This window comes from Lates calcarifer, linkage group LG16_LG22 (assembly GCF_001640805.2).
Source record: "Lates calcarifer isolate ASB-BC8 linkage group LG16_LG22, TLL_Latcal_v3, whole genome shotgun sequence".
NCBI lineage: Eukaryota > Metazoa > Chordata > Actinopteri > Centropomidae > Lates > Lates calcarifer.
Window position 1 is genome coordinate 10,445,433 of NC_066848.1, and position 26,124 is coordinate 10,471,556.

Genomic DNA, 26,124 nt, shown 5'->3' on the forward strand with positions numbered 1-26,124 from the left:
CTACAAGTATTTGAAATTAACTGTGTGTCGCTGTGAAATTCATGTCTTTTTAAAACTTTTGCCTGTTGCTTTTGTGCAACAAAACTTTAATTTTAATGTTAGTTGTTTGTTCATTTCTATACTTGGTATATTCTGATACATTAAAGGTTTTTTGAATAAGCATATATGTAAATTTTACCAGTGTGCGTGTGCACCTCTGTGTTCCTCCTAAACTAGACCAGTAATGTCAATATGCTCATCTGCAAGTTCTTAGAATACGTCATCAGGGTAGATTAAGGCTCCGTCTAGACACAATCTGTGGTTAGTTTTGTGTTTTCTCTTCATATTAGTTAAGCCTTTGGTGAGGTTAAGATTATCCGAAGTCATTGCTTCGAGGCTTCGGCCACTCGTGGCTCTAATCTGCGGGGGGACAGTTTAGTTGATTTAGTCTTTGATGGGGTGCCCTCCGTCTCCAATACTGATGAGCTGTTAGTCGTCACCACTGCCCAGCCTTGCTGCTGTGGTCTAGGCCTGCCGCCTCCCTTCTATCCAAGAGCCACATTCATCCCAAGACAAACAGACACAGTCATTACAATTAAGCAGTGCTATTAAAGGGACAGGCCACTGGCAGATTAAGAGAGGAGAAATGAAGTGGTTCTTTGTGTTACTGCAAGCAGTCAACTCATTAAAGGTTGAGTTAGTGAAGTTTTGTTTGTTGTCCATGCGTCTAAATATACTTATTAGCCTGCATGTGGGCATTTGTGCTCCTGGAAAAATATCTTTGTGACTGAACAAGTTTTTATAAGTTAAAATTGTGCTGCTTTTGCCGCTCAGCATCTCAAGAGAAAACGAAAACAGGCCAGAGGAGACGGTGAGGACTCAGACTCAGTTCTCAAGGGGCCTTGAGACATGAAGGATTAAGATTATGGGGGAGGTTCTTTTAAATGACTGATAGTACAAAGTGAGAGAGGGAGCAAGGCAGGGCAGGGCAGGAGTCTGTGTGGCGGACCAGCAGCAGCTTTACTCTTCAATCAGTGAGATGAAAATTGCCACTCCTGTCAAAGTAGAGGTGTTTACTGAAAGGAGGACAAGGGAGAAAAAGAAATAGAGAGAGACCTATTGAGAGGGAGAGTTATGCAACCTGTATGGTCAAGGGTTCCCACGGAGCAGGGCTGCTAAATTTAGGCCAATCGTGGCCAGACTATCTCTGAAAGTCTGTGGGCAGAAATAGCAGAGGTGTTAAAAGGTAGGATTGGATATGATCCTGCGATGATTTGTATTGACACAAAACCAAATTGCACATCTCTGAATGTGGCTAAAATGTAGCAATCAGAATGACAGTTTTCTGGGAATAAAAGTGAGCCATCAGAGTATTGGACAGCTGTAAGACACTTTTAGCAAAAGTAATTTCACAAGATATCAGGGAAAGTGATGCAGAGAAGCTTCTGAAACTCCAGAGGACTGTTTAAGAGTAAGAGAGGCTGTCAACATGTAAAATGTCACTCATGACCTCAGCTCTTAATCATTTACAGGGGTTTGAGCATAAGTGATTCCCATTAAAAGTAGCCTAAATCTAAGCCTGGTGTGGTTTGGTAGCACGGTGGTCTCAGTGGTGATTTATGATACAGTAGGGCCTTGTGGCGATGCTGCCCACAGTGTATTTTGGTTCTGTCTAGATTTCATCGATCGGTGATGTGATGGAGAGTTGCAGTCAGTCCCCTTTGTCAAGGCAGGATGTCATTGTTGGGGCACTTCAGCTGTGTTGAGGATTCCTTAAGTTATATGACCTCTGTGGTCTTAGTGATGTGTTGTTTGTAAAAATGTATTTTTAAATGTGAGTTTCCTTCAAATTCAAGCTTTCTTTCAAACTCTGCCATCACGTTAGAGAACACTGTGGCCTCCATAACTCAGAGCAATTTGCAATTTGATGTCACCAAGAAGGGCCAGTAGATTAAATCCTCATCCATTTAGCTTTTTAGGGAAAGTGGATCATATTTTTGTGGAGTGCATTCTGACATCTTCATAAATCAGCCTAATCATAGGGTTGTGGTACACCCCTGCCTTGTTTGTGTCTTTGTTAATGCCATGCACATGTGACCAATGACATGCTTGCATAGATGAGTTAGTGCCAGCGCTCTCTCTCAGCTGTGGAGGCGGTTAGATGTCTGCTTACATTCAAGAACGTATTGTGGAGGGAACATGCCAAACGTTGTTTGGATGTTTGGCTGTGGGCTTTGGCATAAAGCAGTACCCCTAGAGAAGTTAATATTGTCGTTAAATTTCTAAACCTGAGCCAAAATTTGAGCTGTCATTTCATACAACAGAATATATGAATATCCTCACAGGAGCCCTCTACGAGCACCTTAATTGTAGAAATACACTGTATTTTTCCAGGAAGAATTCAACTCTCTTCAGCCAATCACAGCTGGGCACCATATGCCTCATATCCTTGGTGCATTCCATGAACCGTTCAGAGACAAGATACTGCTCCCGCCTTTGTTTCACTTCACCCGCTTCTCATCTATTTGTGTCTCTTTCTCTTATCCAGAGATTTATATCACTCACCGTATCTACAGGCTGCACCCATCATCAGACACTGCATTTAAGTTCAAGCTCTCTTTAAAGAGATCCATCCTGTCTAAAGTGGAGACAGGCCTTGTTCAGATAGCAGCTGATGAACGTCGGAATACTTCTGGTCTTATCATGTTGTTGTCACGATCCAGCCACAGCACGCCAGGCCCGGGACACACGAGTGAGACACGGTGTCGTCTTGAACTCAAAGTTTTGCTGTGAGTTGAGCTTTAAATCAACATTTCCTCCTGCTGCTCTTAGGTCACACACAAGTGACTCCTGTGAGAACAACTGTGTCATTTTTCATATTTAGATGTAGATTCCTGCTGGAGCATTTAATTTATGTGTATTTGTACTGAATATGGGTTGAGTTATGGTTCACAATCCAATATAAATAGCTCTTTGAAATGTTTATCTGTCTTTTAAATGCTGGGAATCTTACTGTATTTAATCAAAGGAGAGCAGCATTTTTCCTATGAGATCTATTCAGTTTGGTTATCTTGTCAGGCTTATTAAGGAACCATTTGTTGTATCAGTATCTTCTGCCTCATTAGTTTGAATGTTCCAATGTGCTTGTTGCATACATCAGTGTTTTCCAAAAGTCTTGTCTCTTCTTTCGGTTGGAGCTAAAGTATCTCTTTACTTATTTTATGGGTATTCCTGTACCGTATTTTACAAGGAATGCTACTATAATCACTCATTCTAGTTAACCTCATGAAAAAAACAAATATTGAATCCAGTGGGTGGATACATTTAAACATTGCAGTAACCAATCAGCGCAGTCGCTGAAATATGGCTAGTGTGCTTTTTCATACTCAGAGCGCTGGTGACACAGGCGACAACAGTACGACTGGCTGTCTGTCAAAGTTTCCAGCAGTTGTAGTCTACGGTGAGCACAGATCTGGTTGTGATTACTATAACGGAGACAGTAAATCATGACGCAGCGTGAGACTAATTTGCGGTAGGGGGAAGAAAAAAAAAAGACCTGGCCCTTTCTTTATGGAGTCACAGTTGACTACAAAAGACACATTTACACACGTGAAAGAACATTTCGGTGGCGCAGAATTAGAGAAGAGGAGCAGCCACAAAAATGGAAAGAGAAATCTACTATTGTTTAGTGCTCATGCAATAATATGCAACATTAGGTGTCTTAATAAGGCGCTGGGACACTGTAAGATGCACAAACAACTTAATCAAACTTAATAGAACTCAACTGAACACCACTGATGTTTTGATGGTGGTGGTGGAGAGTGCTAAGGCTGAACTTACAGTTGTGTATTAAGAGGATACACTATGCTACAGCTGCCCCACACCCCCCCATAAATAGAACAGTACATCAGGGCCATGGCGGCTATGGAGATACCACATAGTCACAGCAAGAAATGTCATTGGTCCAAATGGGGTGTCTGTGTTTTTTACTACAGTTTTCTGATGCTGGAGGAGAGTGTTGGGAGTGACGACTAACATGAGAAAGTTGTAAAAAGGCTCAGTGATCTGCTTCTTTTCAGGAACACACACCCAACAACATCTTGTTGTTCCCTGCATTTTTATATGTTCCCTCACTTCATCACTTCATTTATGCAGATTTTCCTTTAATTTTATGTTGTGTGCATGTGTCAGTGAAAAAATCCCTGACTCATCCCTTGATTCAATCTCCTTAATTGCATTACAACCAACAGTTAAAAAAATGGGGAAAAAAAGCTGAATTAGTCATTTTTGTTTGTTAGCTCACCTGTGTGGATGGTGTGCATTTAAACAAGAGTCCCTCTGTCTCACAGGCAGATCTAACAGCGTTTAAGTCAGAATTTTCCACTCTGGTTGAGGGCCTTGTGAGTCAGCATCAATAAAATTTTTAGGGCCATCATGCCCTCTGCGAGCCAAAATCCTGTGCTACAAACAGCAGGCAGATAAAGTAGGATTGCCTCGCATATCATCTTTCTAGGACAGCCTGAATGGTTTATTAGGACACTTAATCCTGGCTTGTTTGTTTTGGAGCAAAACTGTCTTTTTTACGGTAAAACCACAAAATGTTTGTCGTGGCCCAAAAGAGCATCCTTCCAGAGAGGCTACAGGGGTATGGGATAAATAATAGGCATTGTAAGGACTCCTTAATTTTTTTTAAAAGTCTCCCATACAACACAAACAATGTTTAGAGAAGTACTCAGTCTGCCCCTTAATCTTTGGCTGTTGAGATGTTTTTGTCTCTGCTGCTCTGCTTTTCAGTTTTAACTCCTTTGAATCTACCTCTCTGGGTCAAATGATTCCCTGGCTTCACAGCAGTTCTGTGGTGGCTCCACTAATGGAGCTGTAATTTTGCATCTCTTTGAAGTTCTCCCCGACCGTTGTGTTACCTGAAGTCTGTGCTTCTCTGAGGTTTTGGGATGGGGCAGGCTAGCTACCCTCTGCAGCCTAATTAAATGTAATTGCTCCATTTTGTAGTGGTGCCCATGTGGAGAGGGGAAGCCTTGTAATAAGGGAGATTGCGTGAAGGGTCCGAGGATCACAGACGCCAAAGAGGAGCCACGAGGAGACGATCGGAGACGCTTCCCCCTCTGTCGCCTCCTCTGTCCTGAGCAGACCTAGTCATTACCCCCTCCACTCTTCTCGCTCTGGCTCTGTCTTTCCTTTCCACTGTTGCTCTCTCTTGCCTCTCTTGCTCCTTCATCCTCTCCGTCATCATCACTCTTTCCTCCATTCAGTCATGTGCAGGAGTGCAAGAGTGTTTTGAACAACAAAGACACGCTTCATATGCAGTTCATTTGTTTTTCACCCTGATCTTAAATTGAGTCATCTGGACATGAAACAGAGGAATCATGTCGCTGCTTGAAGTTGAATTCTAAGTGTGTACAGGAAGTGTCTGGTATGATCTCTATGGCATTCCCTCAGGTGGCGTCACAATTGTGGGTGCAAAAGCTGGAATTCTTGGAATCCTTCAGGCACCTCTGGGACTCCGTAACTGAGTCAGACACCGAAATGGGATGTTTAGCCCCCTGACACTGACTGGTGGAGCGACAGGAGACACATTCTTTCCGGCAAAGAGGAGAGGGAAAAAAAGGAAATTACAGAGCAGGAGAGAGACGACATGACACACAGAGAGAGGGAGCGCCGGCTTGACCGTGACCCTGTAGGATGACAGGCTGACAAGGGATGTGTGATGATGTGTGTGCTATGGGTACAAAGGTGACTTAGATCGAGGGATAAGCGTCATTCTCCCTCTCCCCTGTCTCTCTTTTGTTGGGGAGGTGCCAGAAAACTTTCCAGTGGGGATGAAGGCATTCCTTCCTGCTTCCTTAGCTCCACATACTTTTTCCTGCATCAGGGTGTCCAGCGATTTGCCTCCCTCGTCTTCCTCCTAGTCCTCCTCCTCCTCCTCCTCCTCCTCCTCCCGTCTTCTCTGCTCTGTGGTGCCAGTGCGTCTGCCACACAGCCCGTTAAGGCTAATGCGACACAGGCTCCAGCTCACATTTCAGCCTTCACATGAGCACCCCACCACCACCACCACCACTACCACCACTTCATCTCCCCCCATCGTCGTCCTCCCCCACCACCCCATTTCCTCTCTTTCAAGCTGACCAGGCCTGGCCCAGGAAGTATACATTTGATCGGAGGGTGCAGATCAATAAAAGTGCAGGATCCCAAAGCCATCATTTGGTGTTTTATGATCCAGGAAAGTGTCCGCTAAATGATTTCTCTGCTTGTTAAAATAGTTTTGTGAAGCTGGAAATGGGTGGCAGTAGCCAAGCTTCTGCTCATATGCAGAAGGAGCAGGGGGGAGTGTGTGTGTGTGTGTGTGTGTGTGTGTGTGTGTCTGTCTGCTTCCCTGACAGCGAGAGTAGGGGTCTCTGGAGGAGCAATGATAAAAGTTGAGGAGGGAAACATCAAAAGTGCGGTGCGGCGCTGAACGAGTGCGGTGGGATCGCACACAGCGCCGGGCCTGCTGTCTCTCTCATGACCTCCCTGTCATGTGGCTTCCATGAGAACCAAACATCCAGCCACAGTTGTTTCCATACAAAACCAAGCCGCTTTGGTGATCTGAATGCTTTTTTTCTCTCCCTCTTCTCTCTCTTTTACTACCACAAAGCTAATCGTTTGGCTGTTTCTGCACGGCTGCTTTTTTCATCTTATCATGTGTGAAAGTCTCAGTATCACACACAGTGGCAGATTATATCACTCTCATTTGCTGTGAAAAGCTAAACGTCACAACTCTCTATGTCATCTCCTCAATGCCGGGCAAATTCTTGGTGCTGCGCAGTCGATCCCTCTCACTCACACTTCTCTCATACCTATTCTGGAAAACATAGTCGAGAGATACCATAAAAGGAAACACACTTCTTCAAAACATCAGTGTTGTGTACGTGTGCTCCTGCTCCATAAATCTGCCAACCTGATCACGCTCCCGTTCCAAACAGGGGGCATACCCAATTAACGAGGCCCACACAGTAATTAGCTGTCTGTGTGTTGAATAACTCCTCGCTCCCAGTTCCCATTAGTGGCTTATAGCTGCAGAGGATCATAATTATACCATGAATTGTATATGCGCTTGATTCGTAATTATACCATCTATATAATTATAGATTCATGCTTCCTCTGAAACCTGTTTTGACACATATTTCCTGAACTCTTATGATCAGAGGTATTGGTGTGTAAATGTTATTGAGTCAGAGATTGCAGTAGATCTTTTGGCAAATGTTTTTGTTGTCTCCCAACACTGAGTAAAAATTGTTTTGGTGTTAAAAAGTGGAAATGCTTCAATCCCTTCTCTCTGAGGAAGATACTACCCATCCCTGTGATAAAGCAAAATGGTTCACACTTATGCAGAAGCTAATTTCATTCAGTGATTTTCTATACTTAGCAAACGTGTCATGTTTTTTTTGTTTTTTTTTCCCTGAGCTGATACAACCAGAGCTATGAAGTATTCGCAACATGAAACTGCATATTTTCTAACCACGTGTCTACTCTATGATTAGTGCCTTTTCACTTCACAGTCAAAGCATCGTAGGTGCCCTGGAATTAATGTAATTGTTTGAAGTGTAAAGTGTAAAATCAGCATCAGATGGCATTCATTTATAGGCTTATCAAATCCAGATGGAGCCATATTTTACTCAGCATGATTCAAATATCCATCTCTTTGAGTCTGCTTGCAATTAAACCATTCAGTGAATGTTCAACAGCCTGAGAAAAATCTGGTCTTTTGGAATCAGTGGAACACAAAGCAGGGTGAGCTGTTAACACCAGCAAAGACCACCCCTGACTTTGACTGTAGATAATATTATATGTCCGTCAGGGCTCAAAGTCCTACATCAAAAGCAAAGGAGACAATACAAATGTGACTTTTTTTCCCCCTGTGTGAGAAAATCAGAAGTGTTTTGAGTGCTGCAGAGTTAATCTCCTCTTTGGATACACAACAGTGATGGCATTCCTCTGGAGGAAGAAAACACAGCCAATCAGGTGAAAATGGAGAGCGAGCCAGAGGACCAATAAAAAGTGCATTATGGGAAACTCCAGATGTTTGGTAAGAAAGAGAAAAACAAGAAGAGTCCCTGTCAGAAATTGTCCTTGGGCAACATGGGGTTGTAATTTCAACTCCATTAAGATACATTAGTGTTAATTTGTTTAAAGACAAGGAGCTGTTGTGTTGTGAGAAGAAGGCCTATTGTGTTGAGAATGGGGTGTGGACAGCACCAATTAGATTTATCTGCAAATGCTGGCAAATAAAAACGTCAATCCTTAATAGATGGAAAATATTTGTGTGTACTTGATTAAAAAGGAAAACTCTGAACTCTGAAAGGTGAAGAAATGTGTAAACATTATGATATAAAGTGTTGGTAAATGACAGAATAGGGACTGCTTTTGATACAAACCATGTTTTAACCACATAATGAGATGGTATAAACGTGTTTCTTTGAGATGACATGGCTAATCCTACAGACAGCAAATCTGTTGTGTATCTTTCTCATGAAGTTCAAAAGGTAAAGCTGCTGATCTTGTAACTGGTAGTTCAAGGGGTTGAAACCTGCATTAAAGTCTATCTTTTAGTTCCTTTCACTTTCAAATATTTACTGTTGTTGTAATGAGGAAATAATGTAAGATTAACCAGAAAGGGGAAAGGCATGGAAATTGGGTGGTGAACTTGCAATGCAGTGTAATTTTCCTGTTTTTTGTTCATTTGATCGAAGAGAAAAAAAAAGTTCCAAAAAAGATGAAAAGGGGATCATTTCAGAGCAGTAAGTTGTCCAAAGGTGGACCACTGAACACTGGATAAGCTTCACAGGGGGTCAAAAGGGCAACATCTAAATGAAAAAAAATAAAATACGCATTGGCCTCTCTCATTAGAGTGCAGTGCACCGTGGGGACTTCCTGGGTTAATAACTGGGATGGGGTGCATTACTTTGTGTCTCAGCAGCAGGAGAGGAACACAACCCTTTAATACAGCAGCTTCAATTACACCACATCAGGAAAACGATGTCCCCTTAGATCCCATTAACAAAAATAATACTCAGAAACTGTGGTGTGTGTGTATGTGTGTAGGAAGAACTTTAGTGAGTCAAGTTTGGTTCCTTAACTCTGAAATGTGGCTACTCTATTCAAAGTGCTGCTCCAGAATTCTGACATTTTGTCAGAATTGTCCTTTAGTCAGCTCTGGCAAGACTGATGTGTTTAAAAGCTCTAACAGTGCTCCAACATCTGTTAAATTGCTGCCATTGATAATCATCACAACTACCGGCAAATTGCTGCATCTTATCGTGGGCAATTAACAAAATACGGAACTTCTAAAACACCCTCTGGCTGTCTTTCCTCTTCCTGAAATTCTCTCTCTCTTTCTCTCTTTCTCTCTCAGCTACTTAGACATATGTGGCCTCATGTCAGGGGATGCCTCGTGTAGTGAATACCCATTGAAGGAAGCTATTTTGCCAAATGCCAAAGCCATTGGAGTTGCTTCATATCCTGTCAGATAAGCAGCCACAAAGAGCTCTCTTTTTTTTTCTCCCCCCCACTCCGAAAACGTCCCCTAACATCTCAACATCCTCCTCTCTTCCTTCCCCACTCCCCTCCTACTCCTCTTGTTAGTTGATAAAGAGCGTTGTAATGTCAGGAAGGACACACATTCCTCCCGATGTACTCACAGATCTCTGAGGAGCAGGGGGTTAGCTTCCTTGCAATGTGTGTGACAGATCAGAGAGAGGCAGAAGTGGAAGAGGGGAAGAAAAAGAGAGACAGAGATGAGAGGAACTGCGATACACAACATGTGAGGGGACAAGAGCGACTGAACTGAGAAATGCGTGTGGTAAAATGACGGGGGAGAAACTTGAAACACAAGGAAAACGTGAGAAATGTCATAATTTAACTGGATTTACAACAATAATAATAACTCTAAACTTTATAGCACCTGTCATATAACTGTAGCTTAGTGTGCTCTAAATGAAAAAGAAAACACATTCACCTTAGGTTTAGCATAAATCAGCCACTAATTAGCTTTTTACAAATGAATCAGCTCTTCTCCTCTGTGGAAAAAAACTGCAGCTCTGAGGGCCAAACCTGGCACCCTGCTGAATGTCTCACAGCTCCTGCACAACATCCAAAGTGCACCAAGTTAAAAAAAATGTAAGTTTATGTGATTGCACCACAGGACTCAACAGTAGCAAGTTTGATTGTAAATTACATGCACAGCACAACAAAAAAGCCTCTGTGTCTCCAGCGAGCCAATGTTTCAAAACCTCCCTTGTGGCAACGTTTGGACGTCTCGCAAGTAGAGCGCTCAATAAAAAGCAGGCTTGGTACTCAGCCCCAAACCATTAGTAGTGAGCCGAGGCACCCGACGTGATACACAGGCGTTAATTGCCTCGTTGCCTGTAACTTTTTTTGCAAGCCTTTTTAACGCTGTTGTTTTTGTAAACAAGGTTGTTTGGAAAGGATTGTAAACACCTGTGTGCTGGGAAATATTGTACACGATCAGGACACTTGGATGCTGAAGCGTCTGTCTCGAGCTGATAAGTGTAATGCTGCCGGTGTGCTTGTTCACAGACGGATGATTTGTGTTATCTCCCAGAACCTTGTGGTTTCTGTTGTCCATTCGAGAATCTTTTATCAGTTTATTCTCTTTAATCTTTAAGTCACGCTTTGGTTTCTTACTCATCTTATATGCCAGAGCTGGAAACTGTCTCCAGATGGTCCAGTTGCTGTCACTGACTCCATTTGTCTAAGCATGAAAACAAGGAAACTGCCCTATAACAGTGTCAGATGGCAACATTATTACATAAAGTCACACAGCATTAGCATCACCATTGTCGAGATCCTTGACATAACATGTTTTTAATAGATTTTCAGTCCATGTGGATTAAAAATCACTGAGCTTTTTTTAAATTTACTTTCCATTCCTGCACAAGTAAACCTCAGCTCTTGCTCATTAGATTTACAATCCGTAACATTTTACAGTCCATAACTGCCTTGAGTTTATTTTCATTTTATTTGCACATTTTCAATTTGTCAACATGTACTATTTCAATTTAGTTGCCTCGCTGACTCTGCAGAAAAGGCTGCTATATGTAGGACTACGAAAAACAGTGTTACATATGAAGCCTTCCCAGTTTGGCTCCTATCAAAATGGCTGAGATGCTTGTGGCTTTGTGATTAAGCTGCTGCAAACCACACAGCCCAGGGAGAATAAACCCAACATTTAAACCAAAACCCAGATACAGGCAGCCTGGGCAACAACAGTGGCATATTAGTAATTACCCCAAGACAAAATGTCCGTCATTTGTGTGTAACCCACATTCAGGCAGTTCAGCTTCTCAGCACATGGAATTAAGTCTGGGAGGCTTGAGGGGGTTTTTGGGTAGTATTATGCAGCCATTTGACAGCACTGGATTGTCTGGGGGAATTAAGATGACTTGCTGTAAAAGTGGCTTTCATGATTAATGTTGAGATTTTCAGCTTCATTCAATGGTGTTAATTTTTTCTTGCGCATTCTCCATTGCCCTCGCTCTCTCACTAGTGGTCAAATACAGATCACCTGGTAGTTGGACTTCAAAGCTGACAACAATTGGATATCAACAGCACCATCACTTACCAAGTCCCCGTGAATCCCTTTTCTGACCAGTGGGACTTTGTCTAGAGGGGAAAATAACCCATCTGTCCGGCAAATGCTTCCATATGGACACAAAGAGAGGGGCACATTCTTGTGGAAATGAAAGCAGGTCCTTTAATCTAAGAGACATAATCAATAAATGATAAGGCCTGTAGCCACAGGGCAAAGCGGTAGTTTGAAGATAACTTAAGACAAGATTAGTGATGGGACAAACTGAGGTGGTGGGGGGTGATGTTGAATTAAAACATTATGCATGGAGGACTGGAGTTAGTTGCTTGGTAATCATGGGTTCCTATCAGCTCTTTAGATCACTTCCTGCAAGCTTAGCTCAGTCGTATTCAAGTGATCATTGTTTTATCTGGAAGGAATGCTAATTAGGGTTGTAGAGAAGCCAACCCTTGCCGACATCACCAAAATACACTATGTGGTCAGTTTAAATGAGACAATAGATGCTTTCACAACAACTATTATGCAAAGGAGTCACTGGAGTACCAATTCGGAATGCAATCTCTGTCTAGCAAATATTTACCAGCAGCCAAAGACAAGGAAAAAAGACAGCTAGCATGGTTAATGACTGAGTATAGAGAAGAGCTGAAATATACATTTCAGTAACAGGGGGTTGAGGCTGAGGCTTCTGAGCGCGATTCAAGCCCCTCGGGAATGTGCTGCGTTGGGCATTTGATGCGCAAGATAACCAAAGTAGTGGGCATTTTCAATCAACGTGTCAACCCAAATTTCACTAGAGATTCAAAAATAACACCAAGGATGGAGGGAGGTTTTAGACTTGGCTTTGATTTCACTATAGGCTTAAAGACCAGAATTATATTTGAGCGCCAGGAGAATTTGTTCATCTCTGGAGCTGTTTCTAATGATATGGAATGACCCAGACGGGTACTACTGGTCTCAAAGTCCCTAAAAATAGAGATGCTTATTTGCAATCCCACATTTGGGCCATGCACATAGAGAATGGCAAACTGTGACACCAGGCAAGGAGTCTAATTTTCCCTCTTTTATGGTTATTGCTGAGAATTCGCTCTAACAAGCCTGGCTGCCTTTGAAATAATAAATATGGAAATATATCCTTTGACTTGTGTATTACTAGTGAAGAGCAGCGACACAAGGTTGAGAGCTTATGGCATTCATATTATGTTTAAATCTCGTGTCATTCAACGGTAAAGAAATTTTTGAATTCTTCATTTTATTTCCAGGAACCTTTCGCTTTCTTTCAATCCAACAAATACCCACCTATTCTTCTCTCTTATGTGAGGGCTGTGGCTTCAAAGTGTTACATGCAACAGTGGATCTCTCCAACAGATGCGTGTACTTGGTTTGTATTGTGAACGATCCTTCAATGTCCAATTTGATCAATCTGGGCTGTGGCTGACAGTGGTGCTGGGTGTGGCCGTGCTGGAGTGTGTGTCTGTGATTTATACCTTTCTCTTAATGTCAGCTGTGAGAGTGACAGTAATATGATGTTTCCCACCCACAAAGTAAGAACACACACACAGTCAGCGACCTCAACATAGCTGTTTGCTGCAGCTATAGGGTGTTCCCAATCATTTCCTTACCCACAACATAGACAATGAGCATGCTGCGCCATTAATGCTTGGTCCTCTGAGTGGAAGAACCAGGCAATACATGAGGAAATAAAGCAGATTCGAGTCCAGCGGTAATTTGTGGAAATCTCGCTATTTGGAATTAACTTCGGGACTTTTTAACTTGCCCACTTGGGACAGGCCTAATAGTAAACGTTAGCAGTGAGGAGGAGAAGAGCTGTGCGCACGTCTGAGGAGAGAAATGAACTTGACCGCTTCGCTCATTTACATTCACTGGGTGTTTCCTTTTGTCAGCTCATTTAGGGCTCCTCAGATGTTGGTGTGAACAAATCAACATTTAGATAGCGTACTAATGTGCCACTGAGAAGACCCTCTGAAGATAACAACCTTTGATATGACCCCCCTGCGACTCACACTGTCCTGAGCTTAGCCCCACCAGCAGGGGCAGGACAATCCAATCCATTTGCCCCCTGGGGAGATCAAAGCCCCTGCCTCCTCCTTTTCATTCTATTACCAAAGACTCCACCTTTGCAAAGTCCCCACACAAATGAGATTGCGCATCAGCCATTTTCTTTGGTGGGGTTAAAGACAGTGTTTTTGAAAGGAGGGAATACAAGCAGGGACATTTAAGAGTTTGGTGATGAAGGAGAAGAGAAGAACTGGGGGGGGGGGGGGGGGGGGGTAGCATGAAAAAAGAGGTTGTGAGTGGCAAAAAAAGCTCTGATTAATGTCTGATGACTGTTAATGAAACAATGGTTGAACTGCTAGGGCCATTACTGTGCCATTGTCTGATGGGATGATTCCCTGTTGACTAAAGGTATGCCATTACGTAACATTTGGGGCTTTTGATGCTCTTGCTTAAGCACAGAGATATTTCTCTGTGCCCCTAGACAGACTCATCTCCTGTTGAGGATGTTTTATGAAATGAACCGAGGGCTCAGAGAGACCTATTTCCTGCTCCTCATAAAAAGTAGTCTGTCTGCTGTGAGCACACTGGATTAGGCATGGTCACCACCAATGCTTACTGATGGCGCGCACTCATATTGGGGTTTGCCAGTCATTGGTTAAATTGTCTCTCCTCAGTACTATAAGTTATTTTTCAAAGTATAAGGTTTCTGCGGTCATCTCTATTCAATCAGCTGTGCTAATTGACTGTGACTCCATAAGCCTGCCATCTTTCAATGTTATATAACTGGATATAACTTTATTTTTTACTGAATAGCGACTCAGTCCATGTTAGTTTTCCACCAACTCTCTCACTCTGCAATATATTTTTTTGACTTCTTCGAAAACTTTGTGAATAATGAGTAAATTATATGTGTGAAGCAGCTTTGCGCAATGTGGTTGTGGCTGAGGCAGACTTTACATAGCAGCCAGGAGCTGAGCCAGCTCTGGCCCTGGCCCTTGTCCTAGCCCCAGACCCAGGCCGCCAGCAGCAAGCTTCTGGACCAACCATAATGAAGAGTAGGCATTTTTATCCCCAGCTGTAACTCTGCCCCCACTCCTGGTGCATCTGTTCACTCCCTGCTCGGCTGGCAGAGTAGGCAGACATTGCATATTGGGATATTATTTGTATAAACAATGGGCAGATTGTTTGTTTGCTCTGAATTGGTCGCAGCTGTGTAAGCGCTGGAATACGTTGCACATGGTGGCACTGGAGAGAGTGAAGCAATCCACCTGAAGAATACAGGTGGTGGAGGATGAGCTGAAGTGCCTACATGGACCATGAACACTGCCACCACTGGCTTTGCTGTAAAAAGCCAGCAGCAAAGGGTAAATAAACATGTAAATGACACCAGAAGGCAACAGAGCATAGCAAAACACATGGTATTGTGGTCAGGTATTTCTTTCATTCAGTGTTACTGTAACAGGCAGCTTATTCAATACAACCACTTGTTTCTGTTTTAGCCCAACACACTTACCAACCTTGGGCCTTTACAGTTGGAGTCAGAGCAGAGCAGAGTTTCCTTCATGTGGTAAATGGGGACCCAAACATGGTATGACATCATCAGAAGGGGACCTGAGACCACAGAGGAGGTGTCAGCTGCAGATGGAAGGAACACCAGGACGGATCAAACCAGTCATCCATGAGCCTCCCCCTGGTGAGCGAACCCAGTGTCACGACACTGTCCCTGGGATAGCAGTGGGAGAGACTAGCTGGGCCTCATGGTTGCCACATGGAAAGACCCACACAGAGATTAAATGGAAATGTTTCACGAGGATGATGCTGATATTTTAAAAGAACAGTCCAACATTTTAAGAACTCAGTCTCAGAAAGAAGTATGTTTCCCAAGTTATGCTTCTTCTTGAGATTTAGATGTGGGTACAGCCAGCAGCTTATTAGCTTAGCTTAGCATAGCATAAAAAGTGGAAACGGGGGAAACAGCTAGCCTCACTCTGTCCAAAAGTAACAAATCCTCTACAAGATATAGTTTGTTAACTAGTGAACTTTAGATGTGATGGAGAATGGATTTTTAACCTTAGACAGGCTAGCGAGGCTTAGCAGTTTCCCAGTTTATAGTCGTACAGTCCTGCCAAAGTAGGCTAACTGACCGCTGACTTGTTTCATGTAACAGACAGATAAAGAGCTGGGAGAAAAGCTAGGCTCTCTCTAAAGTGAAGATAATGTGCTCTACCAGTACCCCTAACACTAAACACATTTTCTCTTGTTTGTTCACCCCATACAGAAAAAGTGCATATGTAAAAATTATGATTTGTGGTTTTAGACCTTGTTGAACAACTGCCAGGCACAGAAACTGGGTGCAGCATCCCAAAGTCTTGTTGTCACACTCAGATTTGGCACAATTGTGCTCTACACAAAACCTTTATTTGCTAACTGTATCTGGTAAACTACACTGTTGCTGGAGACACTGTACAGAAGTGCTGCGTAAAATATTCTTTGTTATGGAATACCTCCAACAAATTACTGTCCCTAAAATTAAATGTGTCAGTGTGTGTGTGTGTGTGTGTTACGTGCCAATGCCACGTTTGCTGTTTTCCCTTTCGTCCAGCCGTTATGCTAAGCTGAAGATGTCCTGACTCCAGCGCCACATCACTCAGACAAGTGTGAATGATCCTCTTATCTCACCCTCGGAAAGAAAGCTTATGCCTTTAAATTGGACTCAAGTTTATGCAAAAACTGAAAGATGGACAGAGAGAGAGGCAAAGAGAAAGGAAATACAATATACACATACACAGGAGGCGAGAGAGAACAATTGTCACCAGTGAATTACCTGGAACGTAACATGAAACCCAATTAAAGTACATTATGTCATCGTATCACTCTGAAAACCCTTGTTTCTTCTGTTGTGTTGACATCACAGAGAAAGTTAAATGAGCAGAGCAAACCTGTTCTTCACCTGCATTCATACACTCAACGCATTGTGCTCAGTGAGTTGTCCTTTGTTTAATTATTATTTCCCAAGGACAGGGAGATTTCCCGTTATTGCTCAATCAAGCAGATTGTCATCCCACAAAGATGAATAGTGAGCATTGTGCTTCTTTTCTATGAAGTGATCAGTGCCAGCACCCAGAAGTTTGACACCTCCCTGTGAAATTTTGTTTACATAAGAGCTTGGTTTTGATCCGAACGCTCATTCCAGAAGTATGCCATGTCTTTGATCTGCCAAAATAACATGCATTGCCTCTGTGTACACTGCCTCGATTCTTTACCCTTTCATCTCTGATGGTTCACTCATGAGTTTGTTAACTCAGGGATGTCTGTCAAGGGTGTTTGGCAGCGCTGTTAGAATAACAATGGCAGATACACCAGGTACTCAAGCAAAGAAAAGCTTTATTGTAACTCTTAGATTGTGAAGGGAGATATACAGAGCACAGCGGTACAAGCAAATAAGTTGTGGTTTTATTGCTCATTAGGTGTTATCATAACACACTTCACTTTATAAATACCAGATCAGAGTCTGTTTTTGTTTTAAGTTTAGGTTGTGTAAGAGTAATTACAACTGTTTGTCACTGTTGTCATGAACCGTATCATACATACACGTCGTTACACAAAATAAATGTTTGCTGTAGTTACATGTTTCCCGTTTTTGAAAGTGTACAGTAGCATGAAAATGCTCCTCGGTGGAAATGCTGATTCACTGTTGTGGTATGACAACACCAAATGTTGTTGGTTAGCATGCCATTGTGTGGGCAAGTGTGGTGTTACTCCAAACCTTCCACACCCCAAGATTCGCCCATATAAGGGCGTGTGAGTGTGTGGACATGTGTGGACATGTGTTAATGTGTTTGTATGTGTAATAGCTGTTGCGTGGCATGTCGGGACGTGTGTGTGTGTGTGTGTGCACGTGTGCATGTCAGTAGTTGTGGACACTGTTGTTTCTCTGGAGTTCACTAAATGCACTGTAGCTGCGTGTATGACACACACATAAACACACAGACACACACACACACATACCCTAGCCTTCCTTGAGGAGTTTAGGGCACATGCCTGTGGCCTGTGTTAGTCTGTGGTTGGTGTAATGATGACAGGCTCACACACACACCCACGTAGACACACACTCAGATTCCAGGACCCCCGCAAACATGACTTGGCTGAGCCTGCATGGTATATTGTACTGCTGACAATGCTCCCATTACTCTTAATTACTCTGAAGAATGGACACTAAATTGTTTAAATGGAGTGTGTCTCTCTGTATGTCTGCCTTCCTCCTTGTCAATGCATCTATCCCCAACAGCAGTGGATCAGATCCATTACTTATGTAAAAGTAACAATACCACAGTGGTAAAACACTCCATTACATATAAACGGCCAAAATGTAAGTAACTTCAGTGATAGTTTTAAGTATAATCAGCAAAATTGCGAAGTATTATATTGCTATTATAAGTACTATACTCATTTTACAGGCAGAATGGCTCCTGGCAGTGTTACATCTTCATATATTATTCTGTTATTATAACTGATGCATTTTCATGAAAAACAGCTAATTTGTTTGGTACTTTTATTTTGTAAGATCACAATAGCTTTAAAATATCTTTACAAAGTAACTGTTAACAACAGCTGTCAAATAACTAATGTTTTCCTTATAGTTTGTACTGTAGCTACAGTATGAAGTAGTAAGTACAAGTGCCTCAGATTTATATTGAAGCATGACACTTGATTTAATGTCCTTAGTTCCTTTTCATCACTGATCCTTGATGACAGTTAAAGTAAACCTCACCTTGTCTTCCGTAGACAAACTTCAAATTAATGTCTATGGATGTAAACAGATAAAGAGGTTATCTGACTGGGCCAGATATCAAGAGAGTCTTGTGCTCCTTTTGATCTGACACGAGAATCTAGTGAAAAGTACAGTAATTTCCTTGCTATCTTCTAATCTAAACAGGTCTAATTACAGACACCAAGGTGTATTTGGGTAGATTCATAACCTACACATTAGAGCATATCCATTGCACAACAGCCAGGAAATGTGCAACTGGAAAGATTGAGAACCAAGCTCCTTTTTTGTTTCTTCTTGAGTTGCATCACAAAAACTCAAAGTCCTGCGGTGCACCTCATTTCATGAATTCTAGTGTAGATTGAGTAAGATGAAGTAATTAGAGGCTTTAGCTTGGATAGCTAGCTATCCGCTGTGCTGCACATGAAGGCAGGGAAGTTATAATTAGAAACTAGCCAGCAACACCAAAGGGTTAGGTGGCAAACACTCACCAGGACTCGCATACTTTGTCATTACCTCTTTGCAGTTATCATTTGATACAGTAGCATCCTGTCCTGTTTTTAATGTTTGTCTGATGACATCGCCCCTGATGGACCATCCTCTGCTTCCACAGCAGGATGTGCCCCGTTGTGGCTCCAGTAATGACTCATTAAAGTAGCGTGTTTGTTGTAAGTATGCTTTCCGTGAGTGTGTGTGTCCACATATTTCAGCAATTGTGTGTAATGAGTTTGAGAAGCATATCTGGGCCAAACATTTAAACCATCCACTCAGCCTCAACCACTGATTTGGGGCTCTGAGTTAAACACCACTGAGTGATTGTTCAAATAACTCTTGCTTTCCAGAAGCGGATGGTTGTTATTTTGCCAGAAATGTTTTCCACCCGTACCAACCTTTAAGTGAGTATTTGGACTAAATTGTTTAAACCTTAACTTCTGCAGGAGAAATTATATTCAACACATCCTCAGTGAGACACAGTAGAGCAGAAAAAAACTGTTTAATAAAACAAATATATTCAAATTTTCTATATATATATATATATATATAACATTTTCTTATAAAACAATATATATATTTACCATGCAGCACCATGTCTTTATAATACTGGTGTTGACATAATTCAATAGCCCATTTAAGTGCCACCTCATGGATAATATTTACAATGCAGTAATTTACTGCAATAACTGAGGCTTGAAGTTCCATAAAGAGAAACAAAACAGCTCTGCCATTACCGACAACATGAATCGATGTTCCAAACACTTCTAAAATGTCACTTCCTAACTTTCAACTCCCCATCTGTTGATGGGGAATCGGATCAGTCCATCTTGCACAGTTGCATCCCTCTGGGTGTATCACTTTTCCAGAAATCTTGTCTATCCTTCCGGGTGCTGTGTTCGAGTCAGCAACTTTGGCAGGAAAGAATGTCTTAGGTGTTGGGTGTCTTTGGGTGTGTGTGTGTGTGTGCGTGTCCACACGTTTGTGTCAGCGTCTCTGACAGGTGTGTAGGTTCCGGGCTGCAGTCCTGCTGACACTGTGGTCTCGCTCCCCTTTCTCTGGTCGGCAGGCCAGGCCGTCGCCGCAGTCGCAGCGCTGGAACAGCTCCAAACCGTGGGAGCCTTTCCTGCGGTGGCGCGTGCACACCTGGCCCTCTGTCAGCACGGGCTTGCAGATGCGAGACCAGAAGTGCCTGGCGCAGCAAAGACCCTCGGAGCAGTCTGCAGATCTCAGGCAGTTATCCCCCTCCTGGCCTGGAGATAAGAGAGGAGAGGTTGATGAACATGTGTTATGTAAAAACAGACCTGTCTTGCATTGTTAGTTGAACCTAATAAAGACAGATGACTCTTAACTGGACACTCACCCTTTGCAGCATGAGGCTGGTGGCCGTGGGCACTGGGAGGCCTCTTGGCTTGATGCTCCATGGTGTTGTTGTGTTTGTGCCAGCCAGTGATGATGGATGCATCTGTACCATCTATGTCATTTGCCTGGCAAACACCTAGAAAGATCAAAGGGCAGAAGAGAAAAAATGTAGGGTCTGTATTCACCACAGTGGAAATCAAATCATCAACTTGTGCCTATTAGAAATAATGGGAATCAGTAAACATGCAGGTATAACACCAAGTAAACTATCTATAGCTAAGTGAATATCAACAACAACTTATTAATGTTATTATTTATTTCAGGTGGGATGCCTATGCTCACCATTGCTGCAGCGGTTTCCTGCACAACACATGGAGTCCCGTGCGCAACGCTTCCGGCTCTTACGGCAGGGCAGGCAAGCGCCTCGGACGTCGTTGCAGAATTCATCACCTCCGCAATCTTCATCATCCGTGCAAACACCCGACTGCTATAGCATGATAAGAACAAAAAGCAGCGTGTCATTCAAGTACTGAGATATTACCTGTAAAACGTACACAAACGCAGCTTTTTTGTCGCGGTGCACAGACTTTTACGCACGGGAAAGTTCATTACCTGCAAGGTGTCTGTTGGTAATTTGTGTCCCACGCTACCGGAGGGTGAGGTGCGCGGACTCGGACTGACAGTGTTGGTGCCTTTGCCAACAGCAGCTCCGGGCAAGTTTTTGATGGCGTTGGAGTTCGTCAGGACCGTCCCCGCGTAAACGTCCCCAAAGTATCCAAACAGCGTGAGATACACAGCCAAGAAGCGGTGCGCAGACGGCAACTGCATGATTCTCCCCTTAAATGCTGCTGTGCTGCAAAAACACACGGAGGAAAAAAATCCCTTCTGTTTTGACGAAAAGGAAAATGACCGAGTGGCAAAGTCCAAAGCGGGCCTTGGAATCCTGAATCCCAAAGTTTCCCCCAAAGCGTTTCGATACGATGCAGGATGCTTGGAAGTCTCCTGCCTCTCAGTCCTGGGATGATCTCTTTATACATGTGGACCTGTTTGTCTTCCCGCCCCTCGCTGTGCACAACAAAGGCGGAGGGTGGTATTTCAAAGAGAGCCCCACTGTACGGAAATGGCCTTCTATTCTCACTGCACAGGACCGCGTTTCACAATGTTTGTGTAATGATAATGACCTGTAAAGTCTGTCTGAATGCCCATCACCTGGTGACGCGTACTCGAGATAAAGCACGTTCACAGTCAGGATTTACACAATCTGCCTAGAAATAACATTTTCAATCCAATTAGAATGAAAAAAAAAATCTGTATTCCCCTTTAGATGTATTTTATCAGGGTCTACCAGTTATATACCCTGTTCTGCTTCATTCCAACACTGACTTAAGAACATTTGTGGAAAACAGATGTGATAGTCTCGCCACTTTGATGGAACGAATTTAGCTGATGATACGATTTTAATTATCTTGTTTTCATACATAAAACTGATTATGAGACCAAACTTGTTTAAAATTCATTTTCTTGTTTCACAGCCCACACCACTCTACAACTATTATTATTCTTATCCAAAAATACTGATGCCAACAGTTCTTTTATTATATTTCATTTTAATAACTTTCGGACTATTATTCATGTAATTAGTCTGTGTATGCTTCAAAATATTGCAGCACATTTTATTTGTGAAATGACTTTATAGCTTTATAGTTGTAGTAAAAACCCACCAGCATTTCTTACAATGTGGGTTTTTGAGTGTTTCTTTCTTCATAAACTCCGTTGCCTCTCTCTATAAAAGCTGTTTGGTTATTCCAGCTTCTTTGACATTCAAGCAGCCCCTAACTGCCCTTTGGCTGTGTGAAGGCGGTGATTGAAGTTACTCGCGTCGATTAACTACCTCATTTGATCCTTCTGATTGCAAAGGGGGCAATTATCCTCCAAAGTGTGCTTGATTACACCAGTGGCGGACATCAATGTGTAGGATATGCAGACCATTAAGGGGTGTGAAAAGTTTACCGAATTAATGGACTTCCGTGGCGAGGCCTTTCAGGGTTGACTGGCACTTTGAGATTAAAGGCAACTGTGATCTGTCCTCTCCCCTGACCCCTTTTTTGGGATCATCCACTGCAAGAAATGGCCAGGAGATGTTCAAACTAAATCGGAAAAGAGTGTGTTTGACTTAAATCTGCCAAAGAAATCAGACCATTTCACCCTCCCCATTCCCAGTAAACAGAATTGTCTTACGTTCGTGAAATGCGATGTGATCGATCTCAGCAAGATGCTCCTGGAAATGAAGTGAAGTGAAACTGTGTTTTCGTGGGTCAGGAGGCATTTTTGAATGAAAAACTTTAAGGATATCGAGGCTTACTAACTTGTCATCATTTTTGCAGCGTGTGACAAAGTCTCTTTACAGTGTGCTGAGAAAGACTCGCAGGTGTTGATGTGCGTGATGGAAACGAGCCCTTTAGTTCCTCTGTTAAGGTATCTTTGCACTTGGACGTCATCTGCTGGTCATCTGCAGCCCCTGTTTAACTGTGAGGATGTCTGTGTGTGTGTGTGTGTGAGAGAGAGAGAGAGAGAGAGAGAGAGAGTATGAATATGAGGGATGCGCCGTAGACACCTGACAAACACACTGTGGCACTTTACGCGTTTGAATTGCTGTATATCTTTTGAAGTAGAGCTTTTATCTCCACTTTACTAAATGTTAGTGCTGGTAAGGTGAGTCCCTTTGATGCACTTTGATCCCCTTTGATCTCACAGAAGTGTCACCCTGTTGTTACGGCTGAGGCCATTTCCCTGTCCCCCACCAAAACAGATTTGTTGTGCGAATAACACTGAGAGCAGAGGAGCTGAATCATCTGCACTTATCCTTAAGTGGATGACATTAACTCTGGGACTGATTATTAGATCTCAGGCAACCTTAACCAGTTCACATCAGGCTGAGGCAGATGAGTTGAGAGGTCTCTGTTACCTGCAGCTCCCCCGTGTGGCCATTACAGCAAACTGTAAAATCTCCACAGCACAAGCTTCCAGTCAGTCACTCTGAGCTGTTTAAAATAACTAAGAGACAAACACCACTCAAAAGTATTGTTTTTACTCTATAATTTTAAAAATCTTACAGGTGGCACTCTGCAAAATTAATTTACAGCAGAATAAACAACATAACACAAGGCAAATATCAAGTAACATTGCAGAAGGCGGTCAATATAAGACTCAAAACCAGTGGTTTGTAAAGTGATGACATACATAAGGCTTCGTGATAAACATAACCTGCCCTTAATACAGTAAAATACTTATGATATGCCTACAGAATCAAGATTTCTCCTCATTTGTAACTCTCCATCAACATTATTCATTGACTGATGCAATTTAAATGTAAGCGTATCTGTTTGGCCTCATGGGATGAAATATGAGCTGTGCTATTTAGCTTCATTTAAACCAAACAACTGAAAATGAAAATCAGAATGATGATGATGATTGTACATTATGATCAATGCTATCAAAGATTGTCAACAGTGGTAAACAAGAATATTGTTTTCACATTACTGAAATGCTCAAAACTGCAAATCATTCCTGCCATCTCTAAATGCTTGGATTTCATGGACTTTCATCTGCTGAGACGGATGATGGATGGTCCCTCTGAGCTATGTCTTACTGTTCACTTTATATCAGACCAGCTGTGGTTGATTTCATAAGATCACATTAGATTTATAGAGAAAAGCATGTCATTGCAGCCTGTTAATAAATATTTCTGTGAGATAAATCAAAGGGGTAGAGCAGGAAATTATTTCATACACACTTTTGTCTGCCATTAAATGACTTGAAATTCTCTCTCCAAGGTGATTAATGTATTTATTAGATTTAACAAAGGATGAGAAGCAGCCATCTAAGAGGACACATACGTTTTTTGAGGTGTATATGTGTTCATGCAGCATCAAAAAGGTCTTGTTGATGTTAATTTTGTATGCCATTGATTTAAGGCACTTACATTTCTTCTGATTTTATGCTCTGATTTTTGGGCGTGAGAGGTGATGAGCTGGGTAAAAGATTATGGTGCTAGTGGTCAAAGCTGTGAGTTTCACAAAATATAATCTCCATTTTTTTCTTTTGCTGTCTGTCTCAAGGAGACATTTCAAAATTTCTATAAGATGGTGTTCAATCAAGGTAGTTTCAAGATAATGTGAATGTGGTACATTTTGCCTCCAAAGAAGAGGATGGTTAATTTATATGGATGAATTTAACATGGTTAAACCTGTTAAAAAAACCTTTGAGAACACCACTTAGCACAATCTAACATGGTGTCAAGTGATATTAAACAAATCTTCACTCAAGTTTACAAATTGACACAATTCTCCAATTTTCTAAAGAAGGAAGTCAAGTACGTTACAAAGAAATCAAGCACAAAAAAATCACTATACAAAAACAATAACCAGTACTGTCATCTCACCATCGCTTATTATAATTTATCAATAACAGCACCAAAGACATTGAAACCATGTTCACAGTTATATCAGAACTATACAGGAACAAACAGAGGATGTCCTGTTTGGTTGAATGGAAAGAGGCATTTGGGTGATTTAAAAAACAAAATTAAGAAGTATGTAGGTAGAGAAGCATTCATATGCGTGATTCAAAGCGTATTTAAGAACCAAAAAAAAAAAAAGAAAAAAGTGTGACTTCATCTACCGAAGCTTAAAATTAGCTATAACTGCTGATTTTCTCAGTTAATGGTCTTAAGTGCATAATGACAGATTGCTTCATGGAAATACTAAGCTGACATTGCATGTGTGTCGGTGTGTGATTCATTAAAATTTAAGCAGGGCACTTGAAGAGTCACATGTCTTTCCACTGAACGCACAGTGTTTGTGCTTTTCAAGGTAGGTTTATTTTATATAAAGTGTACTATGTATTTGATTTTAGCCTGGTTGTGTTCATTTGTGAGAATGTAACTTGTAAATTCAAATACCATGTACCGTACATACTGTATGTCATATGGATGTTGAGAAGAAAATCAGTGACATTCAGGTTAGTCTTGAGCACTTGATGTCAGGTTCACTTGCAAACTGTAGTGTGTAGATCTCTGAAAAGTACCCAAACTTGCAGCAAGCAGCTGCATGTCAAAAACCAGCAAACAACTGCAGTAACATGTTACAACCTCCCAAAGTCCACCACCTATTTCACCAAGTATTGCGGAGAAACAAACACAGAAAAAAAAATCAATCATAAACCTCCTCTTTTTCTGAACTGTCATCATCACACTTTTCACATTCATATTTATCCTAGAACCAAAACTTGGACAGGCTATTGAACGTTCATTCACCCACTAAACATCTTTCCCTGTTAGATGGGAAAACCTGGCTCCATTATCAGCCTCTGTTGTATTGTGTGTATGTGTGTGTATCCCTGCACTTTCTTTGCCTTTGCCTTTAGAGCTGAGCGTAAGACAACACTGAGTGCTACAGCAGTCCCATTATAAATGCTTGATCCAGAGCCACAGTGAAATAAAGGCATATCGGTGACCCAGAGGGTTTGCCATCCGTCTGTTTATCTTCTTTTCCATATTCTCTCTTTCATTTTTAATGCAGTTTATTTTTTTTTTACAACACAGCCATGTCCTCAAGATGGCCTCCAAGCCAACAAAAGACAAGTTTCTTTTGGTTTTAAGGGAAGAGAAGGACTTCAAAAATCAACATCCCAGCCGGAGTTGTCATCAGGAGGCGGGTCCTCGTTGTCCTCTGGGAAGCTGTCAAAGTTACTTGTGTCGACTGCTGATGTGACCTGGTAGGAAGACAGAAAAATCACTCACATAAAGACTAAACAAGTGGACAACAAATTGATTGTGAGTAAGAGATGCATTACAAAAGAGCAACTAGAAAGAGGATGTATAATGAGCGAGGCTATCAGCAGC

At 42.1% G+C, this 26,124-nt stretch overlaps 2 protein-coding genes across 5 annotated transcripts in view; both read right to left on the reverse strand.

The window, feature by feature from the left end:
• Window positions 1-19,343: 19,343 nt before the first annotated feature.
• On the reverse strand, window positions 19,344-21,657 carry LOC108897345 (dickkopf-related protein 1). Of its 2 annotated transcripts, none has more exons than XM_018696927.2 (4): window positions 20,835-21,657; window positions 20,565-20,706; window positions 20,224-20,358; window positions 19,344-20,113 (listed from the first exon to the last, which is right to left on the reverse strand). In XM_018696927.2, the coding sequence occupies exons 1-4, from the start codon at window positions 21,048-21,050 to the stop codon at window positions 19,848-19,850; spliced, it is 759 nt and encodes a 252-aa protein (XP_018552443.1). In that variant the 5' UTR covers window positions 21,051-21,657; the 3' UTR covers window positions 19,344-19,847. The 2 variants fall into 2 exon arrangements, with proteins under 2 accessions (XP_018552443.1, XP_018552442.1); XM_018696926.2 differs by having other exon boundaries at window positions 20,565-20,709; window positions 20,835-21,648.
• A 1,644-nt stretch (window positions 21,658-23,301) lies between these two features.
• The window catches only part of LOC108897326 (cGMP-dependent protein kinase 1), a 76,301-nt gene continuing 73,478 nt past the window's right edge, over window positions 23,302-26,124 (reverse strand). For all 3 annotated transcript variants that reach the window (XM_018696897.2, XM_018696896.2, XM_018696898.2), the window contains one exon: window positions 23,302-25,994. In XM_018696897.2, the coding sequence (XP_018552413.1) occupies window positions 25,896-25,994 (99 nt within the window). In that variant the 3' untranslated portion in view covers window positions 23,302-25,895. The remainder of the gene's footprint in view (window positions 25,995-26,124) is intronic.